Source organism: Amphiura filiformis, chromosome 4, assembly GCF_039555335.1.
Source record: "Amphiura filiformis chromosome 4, Afil_fr2py, whole genome shotgun sequence".
NCBI classification, from domain to species: Eukaryota; Metazoa; Echinodermata; class Ophiuroidea; order Amphilepidida; family Amphiuridae; genus Amphiura; species Amphiura filiformis.
In genome coordinates this window covers 65,343,874-65,360,994 of record NC_092631.1, presented here as the reverse complement: position 1 = coordinate 65,360,994, position 17,121 = coordinate 65,343,874, and the positions used below count along the sequence as shown (strand labels likewise).

The following is a 17,121-nucleotide window of genomic DNA, read 5'->3' as shown; positions in this document are numbered from 1 at the left end:
TTTAAGTTTTTGTAATAAAACCGGAGATTTCCGGGTTTCTTCAAAGTCCACTGATTGAGTGGTGGCTAAACACATCGCGTGCATTAATGAATCAATGAATCAGTGATGTATAAACTGTGTACATATTGCTATTAGTCTTACGTCTTGTTTGTTCGTGAAACTATGCCAATATTCATGATAATAAGACGATCGGCAAGCTAACACACGCATTGTAGGCGCTTGAATGAAATAGCAATTTTCTTCGTTTTGCCTCATTTGTTTGGCTCGAAATTAAGAGGACAATGTGATCATAATGTCATTGAAAACTAACATTTTTAAAAATAGGAATCTATTCTGTATGCAAATCACACATTATGGCTTTAGAGGGACAGGCCACGATCCAAATTTTCAACCTTTACTTTTTCCAAACTTACAAACTCAACAACATCTTTTAAAACCAACTCATCATGCCCTCTATGGCAACTGCTGATATAACTGAAGACCAAATAAAAAGACTAGTTTGCGTCTGATGTCAGAGCAAAGGCGTGACGTGATTGGTTGCTGACCTGCGCAGTACAGCATTTTTGGTCTGGTTGACAGGACGTCATATGAAGACTAGTCTTTTTTCTTAGTCTTCAATAATAAAAGCAAGCTAAAAAGCATGATCTGTACCATGAAAACACAAGAAACTATTTGGGTTGAGTGAATCTTGCCCCCCCCCCCCCAACACCCACATACAAAAACCACTTTGATTTATTTTGGATGGAGTTCTGATGCTTTATAGTCGTAATGACCCCAAAATGACCTTGCCATTTCTTGTCTTCGTTCTGTAATCATTCCCACCAAATTTGATGAACATACAACTATCTATGGCGATTTGGCCTTGGATGGTCCCAAAATGACCTTGACATTTTTTGTCTCGCTTCAGTATTCGTTCCCACCAAATCTCATAAACCTGCGACAATCTATAGTGATTTGACTGCAGATGACCCTGAATGACCCCAAAATTACCTTAACCCACCTCCCAGTACCCACCACACCTTAACCCACCCCAAGCTACAGTATCTGCTTTCCACCCTGTTCCTGCACTACACCACCACACCATCTTAGCATATATCCACCCACTGGTCTAACTGTAACTCGCCAATTGGCCTAACAGTAACTCGCCCAATGGTCTAACAGTAACTCGCCCATTGGTCTAGCAGTAACTCGCCCATTGGTCTAACAGTAACTCGCCCATTGGTCTAACAGTAACTCGCCCATTGGTCTAACAGTAACTCGCCCAATGGTCTAACAGTAACTCGCCCATAACTTACCATCACTTAACTCGCCATTTATCCATCCCCTAGCTTCAATACAGTAATACATGGGTGGGAACATTGTGTGACACACTTTAAAGCCATAATGTGTGATTTGCTCCACAGCGACAGCCTTAATTTTTGTTGAATTTCTACTTTTTGCATGATTGTAATACCCAATGGTGTACGGCATATGAACTTGAGACTAACCTGGAAGAGCTTTTTTAATTACAGTCAAATATAAGTTTGTGTAATAAAACCGGAGATTTCCGGGTTTCTTCAAAGTCCACTGATTGAGTGGTGGCTAAACACATCGCGTGCATTAATGAATCATTGAATCAGTGATGTATAAACTGTGTACATGTTGCTATTAGTCTTACGTCTTGTTTGTTCGTGAAACTACACTGAAAACAAAACTTGGGGTGCCCTACTATAGAATAGTTAGTTAAAACAATGTCAAGTACGACTGAGCTATACCTAGTACGGCTGGACTGACTAAACTAAATATTAGTACATCGGGATACACTAGCAACTTAACTATCAAATATACTAGTTCAACTTGACCAACTAATAGGCCTAAATAAATTAGTTCAACTGATACCTATACTAAGGGCTCAACTAATAATATATTGGGGTGTTCTACTAATGGGCTCTACAATCAAAAACGATAGGGCAATCTGTACTAATGATGTTTGACTAGTTCAGCTGGCTGAACTAGCCTGTGGAACTAGCTCAATTCTAGCCCGGTAGAAGTGGTCGAAGATATGGAAACTTACGTTTTATTGACCTTTTTTTCCAACCTTGTGTTTTTTATTAACTTACAAACCGTTTTAGCATGGTTAGAATTTGAAAAACAGATTTGGCCCCGTTTTTCGAGCCCTGTTTTCTACTACACACGGCATGATGAAGGTTCCCACGAATTCGGCAGCCATGGCAGCCTCAACCATGTATGCATAAACCCACGGTCCATGATCATGACATTTGTGATCCGATTTACAATCTCATTTCAAATTCTAACGGTTTGTAAGTTATTCAAAAACAAGCTTGGGAAAAATTTCAATAAAACATACCTTTCCATTTCTTCGACCATTTCTAATAGCCTAGGTTAGAATCGGGGCTAAATTGTCCATCTCAAGACGCTAGATGTGCTATCGTCTGCAGCTGCATGTGTGAAATGTCGTCTATAAGCTAGTAGAGACTAGCTCTACTAGCTTTGTCATGTGATCAAAAGGGCGGTAAATTCAACGTTAGTACAACCCTTGGTACGGACCACAACCATGATTCGTTCTACCAATTCGTAAAGCCAGAAAAGTTAGTTGGACCGACTTTTTGCGGTGCAACTAATTTTCATTAAAGTACCACAATTTGGCATAGTTCGGCATGTCCGTACTAACAATTTCCCTCACTGCATGCTGTACTAGCCAAGCATACTAGATGGACGTTTAGTCCGACATTAAAAACTAGTTTACCAGGGGAAACTAGTGGTCCTACCAAACAAAAGCTTAGTTCAGCTTATATAATACGAGTTTTTGTTTTCAGTGTATGCCAATATTCATGACAATAAGACGATCGGCAAGCTAACACACGCATTGTAGGCGCTTGAATGAAATAACAATTGTCTTCGTTCTGCCTCATTTGTTTGGCTCGAAATTAAGAGGACAATGTGATCATTGAAAACTAACATTTTTAAAAATAGGAATCTATTCTGTATGCAAATCACACATTATGGCTTTAGAAGGACAGGCCAAGATCCAAATTTTCAACCTTTACTTTTTTCCACACTTACAAACTCTACAACATCTTTAACCAACTCATCATGCCCTCTATGGCGATTGCTGATATAATTGAAGACCAAATTAAAAAGACTAGTTTGTGTCTGATGTCAGGGCAAAGGCGCAACATGATTGGTTGCTGACCTGCGCAGTACAGCATTTTTGGTCTGGTTGACAGGACGTCATATGAAGACTAGTCTTTTTTTTCGGTCTTCAATAATAAAAGCAAGCTAAAAAGCATAATCTGTACCTTGAAACACAAGAAACTATTTGGGTTTAGTGAATCTTGCCCCCCCCCCCAACACCCACATACAAAGACCACTTTTTTTGATAGAGTTCTGATGCTTTATAGTTGGAATGACCCAAAAATGACCTTGCCATTTCTTGTCTTCGTTCTGTAATCATTCCCACCAAATTTGATGAACATACAACTATCTATGGTGATTTGACCTTGGATGGTCCCAAAATGACCTTGACATTTTTTGTCTCGCTTCAGTTTTCGTTCCCACCAAATTTCATAAACCTGCGACAATCTATAGTGATTTGACCGCAGATGACCCTGAATGACCCCAAAATTACCTTAACCCACCTCCCACGCTCTACCCTACCCAGTACCCACCACACCTTAACCCACCCAAGCTACAGTATCTGCTTTCCACCCTGTTCCTGCACTACACCACCATCTTAGCATGGTCTAAACGTAACTCGCCAATTGGTCTAACAGTAACTCGCCCATTGGTCTAACAGTAACTCGCCCATTGGTCTAACAGTAACTCGCCCATTGGTCTAACAGTAACTCGCCCATTGGTCTAACAGTAACTCGCCCAATGGTCTAACAGTAACTCGCCCATAACTTACCATCACTTAACTCGCCATTTATCCATCCCCCCATAACAAGCCCAAATACAAACTAAAGCTGAAAGTTGATGTTTGACTACTGGGTGAGTTGCTCAGGTTAAATGTGTTCATGCACACCTATATTAGGCCAAGTAACAAAAATAACATGTATATCAGTATATCGTACAGACTTTTTCAAAAATCGGTGAGGGAGGTCCTTATTATTTGTGTTATTTTTTTGCCATTCATTTCTGTGTAAAATTGCAATTGCAAAATGTTTGTCAACACATCATCAAAGCCCTAAAGTGTTTGCATTGTGTTTATAAATGATAAACCAAGAAATTCTGAACATGTCTTTTCATCACAACAATTTTAGAAATAAAGTAAGGGAGCAAATAGGAAAAATAACAAAAATATTTGAAAATCTCCAAAAATCGGTGAGGGCGGGCAGGATATACATGTTATTTTTGTTACTGGGTTTAGTTTATTTCACCATTAAACAACTTCTAAATGGTTACATTGAACAGCAACATTTTCAGTTTTGTATCATTTGTTCTGTAGGAGCTGCATATTGAAATAGTAGGTGCCTGGAGACAAGCCAATACTAGAATTAATCAGACTTTCCAAGATACCATAGAAGGTAGGAATACAAGAACATGAATAATGAGCATGTGGATATTTAAGTTCAAAGCTCTATGATAATAAACATGCACTTTTTTTAAACTCTAACCACAAAAAATCTTACAAAATTTTGCAAGGAACTTGAACCACTGTGCATGTTACCACTATCACCATGGGTGTGTCCAGAAATAGGCTATGGGGAGAGGGGCAATGTTTTAAAAACATTTTTGTGTTTGCTGGGAAGTGGCTTAAATGTGCCAAAAATAGGTTCTGTTTTGAATGATTTTTTAGAAACCCTGGGGACATGAAGACCCAAAGCCTGGACACCCTACTGATCACACTTCTTTTATTTGTCTGGATTCACAATTGTCAAGTATGTAAAAATGTAAATGTTCTTGTTTCTTTTCCAGCATTTAGTCAATTTACAGCCTGGAGCCAACAGAATTGTGATCTTATGAACTTCAGAAACCAGTTCATTGCTGCAACTGCAATGTTCTTAGTATTGGTAATGATAGCCACATGGACGGATACTGTAAAACAATCAAAGGGCAGAGATAGTAAGTTAGAAATCAGACCAGACACTTGAGAATGAGAACTAATGCATTTGGAGCACTGTGCTAGTTAATAATGCTTCAAATGCTGTTATTTCTTCTCCCAAGGGGTAACAACAATAATAATAATTATAGCCAAAATATTAAATTCTCGATCATGAGAGCCAACTCGGGTACGCATCTATAGTTATAATTGCGTCGAGCGTACTACGCAAAGACCGGCGCTTACGGCGCAAACACAGCTTTTGAGAATTGACCAATCACACAGTTGTTGCTAGGCAAGGTCAAGGTTCGATCATGCAGGTTGCGCGAATGTGTGATCGTGTTATTCTATGAAAAGTACACTGACGCAGAAGGTACATCCTCTCATGATTGAGAATTTGTTATTTTGGCTATAATAATAATAATAGAAATGATTTTTTGTGATATAATCAAGCAAAATTAAGACATGGAGGTTTTTAAGTTATGAGCTGATTTGCTATTTTCTATTCTCCATGTGTTCTTTCTTATATAACTTGGCTGACACGATTGGGCAGCCTGATAGAGGATGCAACAGCCATTTTGGGCAATTATTGTCATAAATTTTGAAATCAAAAATGATCAAGGCTCAATCTAACACTGCATTTCAGCATTTATCCTCTCAGAATGCAACCATTTAAATAGGATGCATTGCAGTGGAGGGAATCTGAGGATCATCAATTTTTTGCAATGCATTAAAAATTAAATGTTTCCCCTTTTATTATTTCTGTCTTCTTTTCTTTCTCTGTTTGTCTTCTGTCATTTTCTTTTGTTAAAATTAGTATTTTTTAACTACAGGCATTAATATGCTATTGGCTTTGTCACTAATTACAGAGAAATTGCATATGAAAGGAACCTCCAGTCCAGCAAAGGTTTTGTCAATATTTGAATTAGCCAAAGTAAGTATGAAAGTTTTAATTGAATATCATGTCTCTTTAACATAATTATTGATTTTGGATTTAAAATTGTTTTATTAAAAAATAAATGCTGATAATTTTCCCACATTCCTTATTTGTATGTGTAAAACTTGAAATGTGTCATAATTATTGTTCGCCTCACTCGAACAAAAGTGTTTATGTGAATAAAGGATTACCCTATGTCTTCTTCACCATTAGACAGCCTACATTGATGGACATACTGAAGAGGTGATGAAGCTGGTAGACAGACTTAAATTTGATGTCAACTTTCCAATTCCAACCACTGGCATGTCATTGTTTTTGGTAAGTCAGGTTCACATTTTTGGGTAGAATGCTCAGATATATTGGAGTGGAGGGGTAATAGGGAAAGAGGCTTGCTAGGGTATATCATATCTCTGTATTTCTCTATATTACAAAATTACATGGTGTCATAGATGTGCTAATAATAGCCTGCCAAAAGCTGTGTATTTTTAGACAAAATAAGGCATTTACATGATTCTGTAATTTATGTACTGACAGTATGTAAATTAGCTACATATATTTGAATGAGGCTTCAACTTCGTCAATACTGCTGTTTTCTTTTCTTTTCTTTTCTTTTTTTTTTTTTTTTTGCCAAATTTTTCATTTAAAAAACACCAAATGACTCATCCTTCACTTTTTAAAAGCGATTTATAAACAATTTTAATTTTTTACACTTGTGCCACTCAAAAAATTAAGTTGTGCTGGGATCAGAAGATTCATAAAAATCAGAAAATAAACTAAATGAACTATTTGTATTTTTGCTTACTATGTAGTGTGCTTGCATCAGTGGGGAGAGAAACTTGGTCAATTTCTTGCTCCGAAAAGGTAGGAAACAGATATTTTGACCACTTTAAATTTTATTTGAGTGGATTTTACTAACATATGTGACTCGCTACCACAAAACAGACATGTCACTAATATTGAAAATTGAGTTTGTGATGTCATCATTTAGTATAGGTCTTCAGTTTTCATTGAATACCAAAATTATGTTTCTGGGACATGTGGTCCTCATTATACGGACTTTCAACAGGAAGGGCGGAATCGACACATGAAGAAAAAGCAAATGCAAGAAAAATGGCTTTAAAGTTGTAAAATGACATGTTAAGGACTTGGTTTTGCTCAGAAAATGCTGGATTTGGGCGCTTTAGATGTAAAAGAATATTTTGTTTTCAATGGTATATAGGTTAAAGTAAACATACGAATAAAAAAATAATAAAAACTGAAAAACAAAATCTGCAAGGTTTTTCACCTCAATTCCCAACTTTGACTTGCGGTATCTTGAAATGGCAGAGTGCAACTTATGGTGGGTTCCCTGGTGAGTTTCGTTAGAGCGGTCACATATATGATGCACTCTAACACCTACCTAGTAAATTACAATATTTGGGTTTCACCAGTGGCTTTGCCAAATGAGTCTCTCCCTTTCTTTCATTTATGCTTACATGGACCAAAGTATTCTAGACATCAAGTGCTGCAGGATCAGATAATAATTTGTTCATCATTCTACCAATGGTGATATAGTGGCACTTGAATTCAGATTCATTTGGCACAGTTTATCAGTACTTCTTGGCAGTGGCATAGCCAAGGGGGTGGGGAAGGGCAGTTAGTCTTGCCCGCTCTGTGGTCAAAAGCAATAATATCAAGTTTGTAAAATTGTACAGGAGGTGATACCAGCAGTGTGAACAGTGATGGAGATAGCTGTCTGTATCTGGCAACATTTGCAACAGTCAATGGGACAGGTTCTTCACTGATTGAGTTGCTAATTAGACATGGTAAGTTAACTTTTTATTTTCAAAAGAAAACAAACAAATAAAGAAGCCAGTGAACAAAGTTATTTTTTGTGCTCATCTTTCCACTTCTTCAATCCAGGTGCATTTTTACAATATTGAGAAATATCATTTCTGACCTGTTTTATCCTTGTATTAATGCTTAATATTTTCACCATTCACAACTATTATAGGATGCAAAGTGAATGGCCAGAACTATCGCGGCAATACTGCACTTCACCTAGCTGCATCTAGAGGCAACGCCAGACTGGTTCAGACACTCCTTAACCACAGTAGGTTTTAACAAGTCAAACATGTCACATACTGAGTTTTAATAAAAACAAAACATGTTTAATTAAAACAATGGGAATGATCAAATTGGATTTAGGTTGACAAATGACCATCCTAATGAAGAAATAAAAGATAATTACAAGGCTAAAAGATTGTTTCCTGTAGGCAGCCTGAAAATCTACATGTGAAATCTTTTTTCTATAATTTATTTTTTATTTTTATCAGAATCAATGTACGTAATTTATGCCCCAACTCACTTTTATATGCATGAGAATTTTCAATTCAGTTGCCTGAATTCAGGCTATTTTGTTGTCCAAATTTATGCATTTTTTTTCAGCCTGTTTTGGGCCGTTTGAGGCTGAATTCACATACTTTGTCAGGCAGTTTTCAAAAAATCCATTCTCATTCCTGGGATTAGTACACTACATGTAAATTAAGTAATTCTTGGCCAAGCTGGAACATGTGCATTGCATCCATGTAGCATAATAAGCATGTATGCAATGTAAGGCGCGCATATGCTTTCTTCTGCGCTATCTGCGTGTGTGTTTATCGCGGAGCCACTGGCGTTCATGTTGGAGCTTGGCCAAGAATTACTTAATTTACCTTATTTGGTGACTTTATGCTTGAGAAAATGTAATTTTTCTTGATTTAAACAAAAATGTAAAAGAATTCCAAAAAAATGAACCGTGCATGTCCTACACAAAGCAAACATTTTTATGTTAGCTTAATATGGATTGTGGCAACTTGGTCCAGTTTATGTGACACAAGTGGGTATCTTAAATGAAGGTTATTTTTGTTCTATTTCAGGTGCTGACCCTGTGAGAGCCAACAATGTTGGGATATCTCCGTTTGATTGTGCTGCAAATGCAGGTAACGAAGGCTTATGCAACAGCAATGGCCTGCTCTCATGAAATGCGGGTATAGTCGCAAGTTGGTAGTTTTGAGACCTCTGGCTGCTGAGTTGATGTTCTTTGGTTGGTGCGAACCTGACCATGCCAGAAGTATGTCTTTGTGAATGTCCTGACTGCTAAGTTGATGTTCTTTATTTGATGCATATGTACATGTACATGCCAGAAGTGTGAAAGCCCTTTTGTGCATGTTGTGCCCCATTCACAAAGAACATACTACTGCATGGCATACAAAATGCCAGTCTACATCTAGAAACTACCAATTTCTAACTTTATGCTCATTTTGTGGGAGTAGGTCACAAATGTGGTGTCTGTGGGAAATCTGGATCCTCTCCATAGAAATCCAGAAATGTGCCTAAGCACTCAAGTCACATAAACATCATGATAACTGCTTCATTTTGTTTGATAACACTACCAACCAGTGCAGTGTGATGCGATTCTTGTACTGAGTGAAACATGTGTCCATAAATGTCTGCTATAGCAGGAAAATTAGTTTCATATTGTTTTGCTTATTTTTACATTTTAGGTCACAAGGAAATAGCTGAAATGTTGGAGAGGTACACATACATATAAAGGAAAATTGGCAAGATGTTGTTCAGAGGTGCGCTCAACAGTAGATTACTGAAACACCATATAATTTTTTGCAGTTACTGTGTAGTATTAAAAATACTTTACATGTTGTTTTATTTAAAAATATTTGAAAAATAGAATTCAACTGCCTCTAAATATAAAGTTTTAAGATGTACATAGATATGTAAATATATAATATTTATCTGACTATAGTTTAAGAGATTTAAACAGAATTTATTATATTTTGTATTGAGAAAAAATCTTAGATATGTGTGAAGTACACACTATATATGCTATGAAAGAATAAGCAAGAGTGCACTAAGCAAGCTTTACATAGTACTGAGCAGCTTGTGCTTACAACCACGGAAATATGGAGAAAATCTGTGGTATTTGGGTCCTGGTTGACAACATGTTGAATTAAACAAAACAATTTTGTATCAACGAAAAATTTGTGCTTGTGTCACTCCTGCCACACAATTTCGGTCCATATTTTGAAAACATTTTGAGAAAGTGGTAGTGAGAAGTTTGACTCTAGAACAAGAACAAGTAATTTTTATAATTTAAAAGCGTAAGCATAAGTGGATCAAAACATTTTTGGACCTTTTCAAAAAATGGGTATTTTGTTTTCACATTTTGAAGATACTGTTGAATAATTTCCTTCAATCATTTCCTTTCCACTTACTTTAAAGTTATAGTGAAAATAAGAGATGAAAATTTTCCACAAAACTGGTGTGTAAATTAGTGGCTGTCTGAGACATAACTTTGTCCACCGTAGACGTGCTATTTCCCTAACCAACTCATCGGCCGGTTGCCCCTGAAATTTTGTCACTATAAGTAGCAGGGGTGTACTGTCCGGGGCAGGGAAATAGCAGGATCAAATTGGTCATGTTCTTCCTTTTGGCCCATTTCAGTCCACAATAATTATCCATATTTTGCTTTTTTGATGAATTTTACACTGACAATCCTGCATGAACCCTTGAGAACCAAAACAGATAATTGATCAGGCAAGCTAAAGGTCCTTACAGGAAATATAAGACAGTTTCCAACAAGCTCTTCAGGAGCCAACTTTTCATTTCATTGTGTTGAAGTGCAGTTCAATTTTTTTGCTTTTTAACTGTAGTAAGATAGGCATAAACATTTAAACCACATGTAATTCCATTGGTATGGATATTATACAAGACGATGACACGATCTGGTCCATGGGGGCCAAAGGAAGTATTTTTGAAAAGTGAGTGAGAATTATTACATTATACATACAATAGGCTTTTAATTTACAGAAAACACCAAAGGTCTAGCATTCTTTGTTCTAAAGTTCTGAAGTTTTTTGATGTTTATTTGCTTATGTATTTTTATTGTTTTTTTACTCCATATTTTTACCTTTATCTCAGTTTCCAATTTGCCGCCTTTGGCCCCATGGACCAGATCGTGTCAACATACATGTATGGAGGGACACATTGTGTGTGAACGTGACTGAGTCATTCAAACTTCTAGGCAATATTTGGAGCACTAATTATTTAACTCAAACTCAAAGAGTACTAGTATTTGAACAAAAGTAATACAGAATGGGATTTATGAGTATGAATGTTACTGAGCCCAGGTAAAACATATTTTGTATTTCATGTAGTACATGTACAATTGTTCATGAAAAAAAAAAATGATCCAAAGGGCAGTATATTATTGTTTGGAGTTTTTTAATATCTAATATATAGGTCAACAAATTCAAAGTATAGACCTCTGGCAAGGCAACCGTTACTTAAAGTTTCACGGAATACCCTCACTTACGATCATTGGGTAAACCGATCATCAGACGGATAATTTGTCATGATTTCAAATTTACAGGAATGTTTATACAAGTATATACATTCTGTGGTGCCTTGCCAGAGGTCTATACTATGAATGTGTTTCTATAGCTCACCTGTAATGGGTTTGAGCACTCTAAATTCCAAAGTTAGTCACTTGTAAAGTATACTTGTTATAATATATAGGTCACATTATTTTGAAATTTTATACATACATACATACATACATACATACAATATTTCTATAGCGCTTTTTCGCAGTTCAAAGCGCTTAACAAAACAAAGAAAAACAAATGAAATTACAACAATTCAAAAAGGTGGGTTTTAAGATGCCTTTTAAAGATCTGCAGTGACGGGGCCTCTCTGATGGAAGTGGGCAGTGAATTTATTACCTCAGGGGTACATAATGCAGACCTGCCAACTGTCCCTCATTTTGAGGGACTGTCCCTCATTTGGGGTTTACCAAAGGGAAAATGAGGGACAATCCTGCTTTCTGAAAATAGTGATGGCTAATTTAAATGTTAGAACAGCAGAAAACAATGCAAATTTCACTTTACAATTTTGTTATAGATGGGATAAATTCAGACCTGCAAAACCTCTGAATTCTGAAAGTATTGCACACCTCATGTCTTTGAATTTGTCGGTACCTGGTGTGTGTACTTGTACAAGGTTTTGGTCTCAATGTCCCTCATTCTGACTTCGGTAGGTTGGCAGGTCTGATAATGGTCTCTTACCTGTCAATAAGTGAGAATAATACACCTGTAAGTGCTTAATCACAACAAACCATTACTCTTTTTGTTGATAGCAGATAGCTCTACCTCAATGTAAACCAAGTCGTCCAAGTTCATGGGCCAAAAATATGTATTTTGTCTTTAAATTGTGCTATTTTTGGGTAAGAATAAATATAAAGATTGGCAGTATCCTATACACCAATCCGACTAGGCCATTACTGCGGTGTCCCCGACGTAAAACTTTGGTGTCCCAAAGTCGGGGGTTCCATCAATTACTTGTTAGCATGTTTGTGTGCTATACAGAATTGTACATTACAGTGATTTTTAATACACGATCATTAATTGATTGAACAAATTAAATCTTCTGCACTGGTACATCTCTGTTGCCATCAATAGAGGGCCAAATACAGTAAACGCTTCTCGGATTGGTGTATATGGATGAATAATGTTCCCTCACCAAGAAAAACGAATATTCATGTTTTTCCAACTTTGGACAGATTATTCAACATGAAGGATGAATAATCAACCTATATTTCTTCAGGTGGGTTATTCTGTTAAGGATAGCATCACTTTCATGCATGTACAACATTGCCTATGAACATGTACCAATTTGTGAACTAGTATTGTTTTGAACAGTGGATATTTTGTGTAATTTAATAAAAGTTCCCCAAAGAGGTGGGAGTTGACAATTCAAACCTGTTTCCCAGCTTTCATGTTTTCAAGGAAATATTCAGTAAAAAACAACCACGATTGATGATGTCCTATAAACATAACTTGTTTAGATTCAAAGCTGGTGTAACCCCAACTGTCACTAACGTAACTAGTTTTGTTTATAGGACGTAATCTATCTTATGGAATACTAGACACTAGACTATGGCATAGATATATAATAATTAATCCTGATAAACGTTTCCAGTTTTACTGATATGCTGCAAATCTAGGCATTCTGAATGATTTGTGTCCTGCCTTGCTTGTTTTTTATTCCTTGAAAGAGGGCTCCCTTCATGCCTACCAGTGATTCTCCAAGCAGTCTGGAGATTTTTAAGAATTGCTCACGTTTAGTGACCGCTGTCCTCGAGAAAATCACTTAGGTAACAAGCAAACAGGTGGCGTACGGTGACTGAAAAGATCAGGAAATTCTATCAATTGTGCACACAGAGTTTTATGGGTAAAGGTATTTAAAACCCGAGTATGTACAACAGAGGGCGTACGGTGCCTGAAAAAGATGCATGCAGGGCTGGACGCATGCAGACAACTTTTTGGAGTTTTATGTGAAAAGGCAAAGCCTGAGTATGCACAATCCAAGTGGACTACAGAGTAGTCTAACTAGACACAAGCACAAAATATATACACAATCAGTTATGTTTACTGTATTTATTACAAGTCATACTGTTCCAACAAAACAACATTTGGTATTATGCTATAACATCAACCTGTTATAGGTGATTTTAAGGGGGCAGGTAGGATCACTCAAAGTGGTAAATTTTAGTGTTCATTTTTGAATATATCTGCCATGCTAGTTGGATTCCTTGCTTCATTTCCTTTCTGAAAAATGTGTACTTATTTGTATTTATCATCATTACTTTTCAAGATACAATACAAAACAATCTCTAAAATTTCCCAATTTGAGTGATCCTGCATGCCACCTTAAGGTAAAAAAAGATTGTTTGCTTGTTGTCCTCCACCGACTGACCCTAATCTGGAAAAAAGGTGTTTTTTGTTTTAATTACTGTACAAATGAATACCGACCCTAATTTTGGAAATTCCAGAAAGGTTTTTTTTTTCCAACATTTTTTTTACAGTCATGTTTTGGCTATGACCTTAAAAATAAATATATTCCGACCGACCGACCCAATTCTGAAGAAGTTGTGGAGGACAAGCAAACAATCTTTTTTTGCCTAATGGCTGTTGGCTTAGCTGCTTTTAGCATATCAGAACGATTGATAGTCATAAAAGGCAAACTTAACTTGAAATTCAACCCGTCTAGAATTGGTTTAATGAACAAATTATGAGGTTATAATTTTGACTCTTATTTAATTTGGCACAAGTACAAACCTCATTGTCACTGTGCAGGTAAACCCTACTATGTGCATCTTAACCTAGAAATCAAGACCTCAATGTGAAAATTGGTCCAGTTCTAAAAACAGTCCTATGTAAAATTGGATAAATGCATACCAGATATTAGACATTCTTATGTGATTTATGGCACCAGTGAAGTCTTTTATAATGTGTTGGTTAAACTTTAAAGCAATTTCAATTCATATTTAGCTGAGCATATTCGCCGATCGCGCGGTCATCTCAAAACGAGGTTCTACCAACAAAGTGTGTGCTGTGCAGGGACAGACTTAGGTTTCAGTTTTCTACTGGCCCTCCGGGCCAGTGAAACGGCAAATCGACTGGCCCTGCAATAAATTTACTGGCCCAACTTTTTCAATATGTTCTACGCCAAAAAGTGCAAATAAAGATATATAATATGTTCCCATGCACGTAAACAGGGGGGAGGTGGTGAACACCCCCTCGCCAAATGCCCAAAAAAGTCCCCTATTTTGACCCAAAAGTCCCATTCACGAGCGCTCCAATGCGACTTTTAAAGTTAGAGACTACCAGTTACCAAACTTGATACATGTTACCCTAAAAATCTTTTTCCAGGATCTATGGGGCCACTTTAATTCAAGCAAACCTGAACATTTTTAATTGTTTTGTACTGAGCGTATTCAATATAGTGAGACTAGTCACTAACACAAGTTGAGTCATCTCTAGTTCCAAAAGTGCACAAAAGAAAAGGTTCAAGTATGCGGTATTTGCGATATCGCTATCATCATCAGATAGAGCATGAAAGAGCTTGGAAATAGTATGTAGGCCTACATCGCCGTAAAAAGCGGCCATATATTTCCAACTGGCTTGCAACACAAGGATAAGAATAAATGGACAAAAATATCATTAAATAAAAATATAAATTACACACAGGTGACATGTGGAGCAGAAACTGTGTCCAATTATGTCCATCGCTGATTATATCTTGCCTCATATGAGTTATATCAGGATCAAAAATCTAGTGGCCCGCCGGGCCAGTATTGTTGGAAGTCTACTGGCCCGAGGCAAAATCAACTGGCCCCGGGCCACCGGGCCACTGCTTAAATCCGTCCCTGGTGCTGTGTATGCATCTTCCTGTCAAACGCATACTTTAATTACCACATACACATTGTAAAAGCCTCCTAGCGCATTGCTAGAAAAGCATGGGAAACAAAAATGCACATTTTGCACATGCATTTGCAACCTCGTTTTGGTAGCAAGATGGCGGAACTGTGTAAAGAGCTGTAAAGGGCAAATATGGTGTTTTATTTTATTTACATTTTGATTTCATGCACATGTCACGTTTAATGGTGTCAGAGGCTGTCGATGTGAAGAAAAGACACAGCCAATCCATTTGGTAATTAGCTAAATGGGTTTACAGTCGATGCTATAGAACCTGACAAACATTGTTTTTCTGCTTTTTCTGTCTCATTTCTGTCAAAATCAAAATCAAAAGGTACAATATGGGTTTTTATAATGGAAAGGTAATCATTTCTTGAAATGTAAGAAATCCAAAGAAAATAGACCATTTGTGTAATTCCTGAAAGTATTTGTGATTGAAACTGAGACATTGTCAATATTCGCTGCACAATGTAGATCAGTCAAACATGCGCAGTAACGATATAAGTAGGGATAGAACATACAATCATCCCCTATAAATATTGACGCCTGTATGTGGGTTTCTGGTCAGATTAACCTCATATTTGACCACTTTGGCCTAATACATGCCAATTTTTGCGCTCTTCACACAAATTTGTTCCTCTTTTGACCCACATTTTACCATTATAGCTTCAATATGCAAAGGATTCCAGGATATACCACAAAGAAAAAGAAGAAATTTGGGGTATTTTCCTCTTACAGGCCATTTAGGAAGCCAAAATTGTTTTTCAAAAGTTTGCATACTCCTAAGAGTCTGACGCGCAGCAGCGCAAATTACAATTGTTTGACAGTGTGAGCATACTAAGTGGGTTATATGCCTATAAACACTTTTCTTCCAAGTTTACTTACAGGTATTTTGTTTTGTGATTGACCCAAATGACCAGCATTTTTACTAACTTCAGAAATTAAATGTAGCTTAACTGGTAAAAACACAATTTTCTTTCATAATTTTGTAGGTATACAAATTTGAGAATCCAGGGTGCTTGGCAAAATTAAATACTTTAGCTGTACAATATTGTCATTATCTTCCCAACATAAGGACCTGTTGCTCAATCTCGCTGATTAACTCGTCGGCGTGCGACCAAAGCTGAGACCCAGGCCTATACATCTATGCTGAGAAACATAATACTGTTGCGATATGCACTAACAAAATTTGTATCTGCCCGATAAAAAGCCATGATCAGTCACCCGTTCATCGACTTCATCGGACAAACTCCTGCATGTCTCGCAACCAGCTTACAACACTTGACAACAATAAATTATACTCTAACAAATTACTCTCCTTGAGTGCATTGTAGTACAAGGAACTTATACGATGTCCTCATTCACAAACTGATACTATCTGTCCATCGTATAAGACTGTTACCGTACGGCAGCATGTTGAAGGAATATTACACAGTCAAGAATAGGCTCCGTCACCCGCTTGTTTGGATCCCTCAGTCTCCCAAAACATCAAAAGCGTTGCACATATACTTACTTAAGATTGTCCTTTTTCACATAACGCAGGCAACTTAGGGCCAACTTGCCTAGAAATGGTCAAATTTTGGCAAAAAATATCTCTGTGTAATCCTATGCAAGTCCCACATCGCATCGATATCGGCAACTGTGTTTTTTTACTGAAGTTAGGCTAGGCTAGTTCCCACCAGCGTCATGCATGTGACGTGACACAGCTAAAATAATCGACCGGAAATCGGGGATCATTAAAACGTCAACCATTTCTAAATACGCAATGACGGTAAACTTATTGGCGAGCGGTCCGAATTTTGAGCCATACAAGTTAAAGTGGTGAACTAAGTGCATTGATGAATGACGGA

General features: G+C 37.1%; 1 protein-coding gene across 1 annotated transcript; it reads left to right on the top strand.

Annotated features, from left to right (window-relative positions):
- The first annotated feature begins 4,434 nt into the window (after window positions 1-4,434).
- On the top strand, window positions 4,435-9,645 carry LOC140149906 (ankyrin repeat domain-containing protein 22-like). Its single transcript, XM_072171923.1, has 9 exons — window positions 4,435-4,526; window positions 4,918-5,064; window positions 5,911-5,975; window positions 6,192-6,296; window positions 6,788-6,839; window positions 7,673-7,783; window positions 7,972-8,070; window positions 8,876-8,938; window positions 9,503-9,645. Exons 2-9 carry the CDS (start codon window positions 4,962-4,964, stop codon window positions 9,547-9,549), a joined length of 645 nt encoding a protein of 214 aa, XP_072028024.1. The 5' UTR covers window positions 4,435-4,526; window positions 4,918-4,961; the 3' UTR covers window positions 9,550-9,645.
- Window positions 9,646-17,121: the final 7,476 nt, after the last annotated feature.

Excerpts from the sequence above, each read along its gene's own strand:
- LOC140149906 (XM_072171923.1), top strand. The coding sequence starts at position 4,962 with ATGAACTTCAGAAACCAGTTCATTGCTGCAACTGCAATGTTCTTAGTA. Across the intron at positions 5,065-5,910 it reads ACAATCAAAGGGCAGAGATA|AGAAATTGCATATGAAAGGA; the intron begins GTAAGTTAGAAA and ends CACTAATTACAG. Across the intron at positions 6,297-6,787 it reads CTGGCATGTCATTGTTTTTG|TGTGCTTGCATCAGTGGGGA; the intron begins GTAAGTCAGGTT and ends CTTACTATGTAG.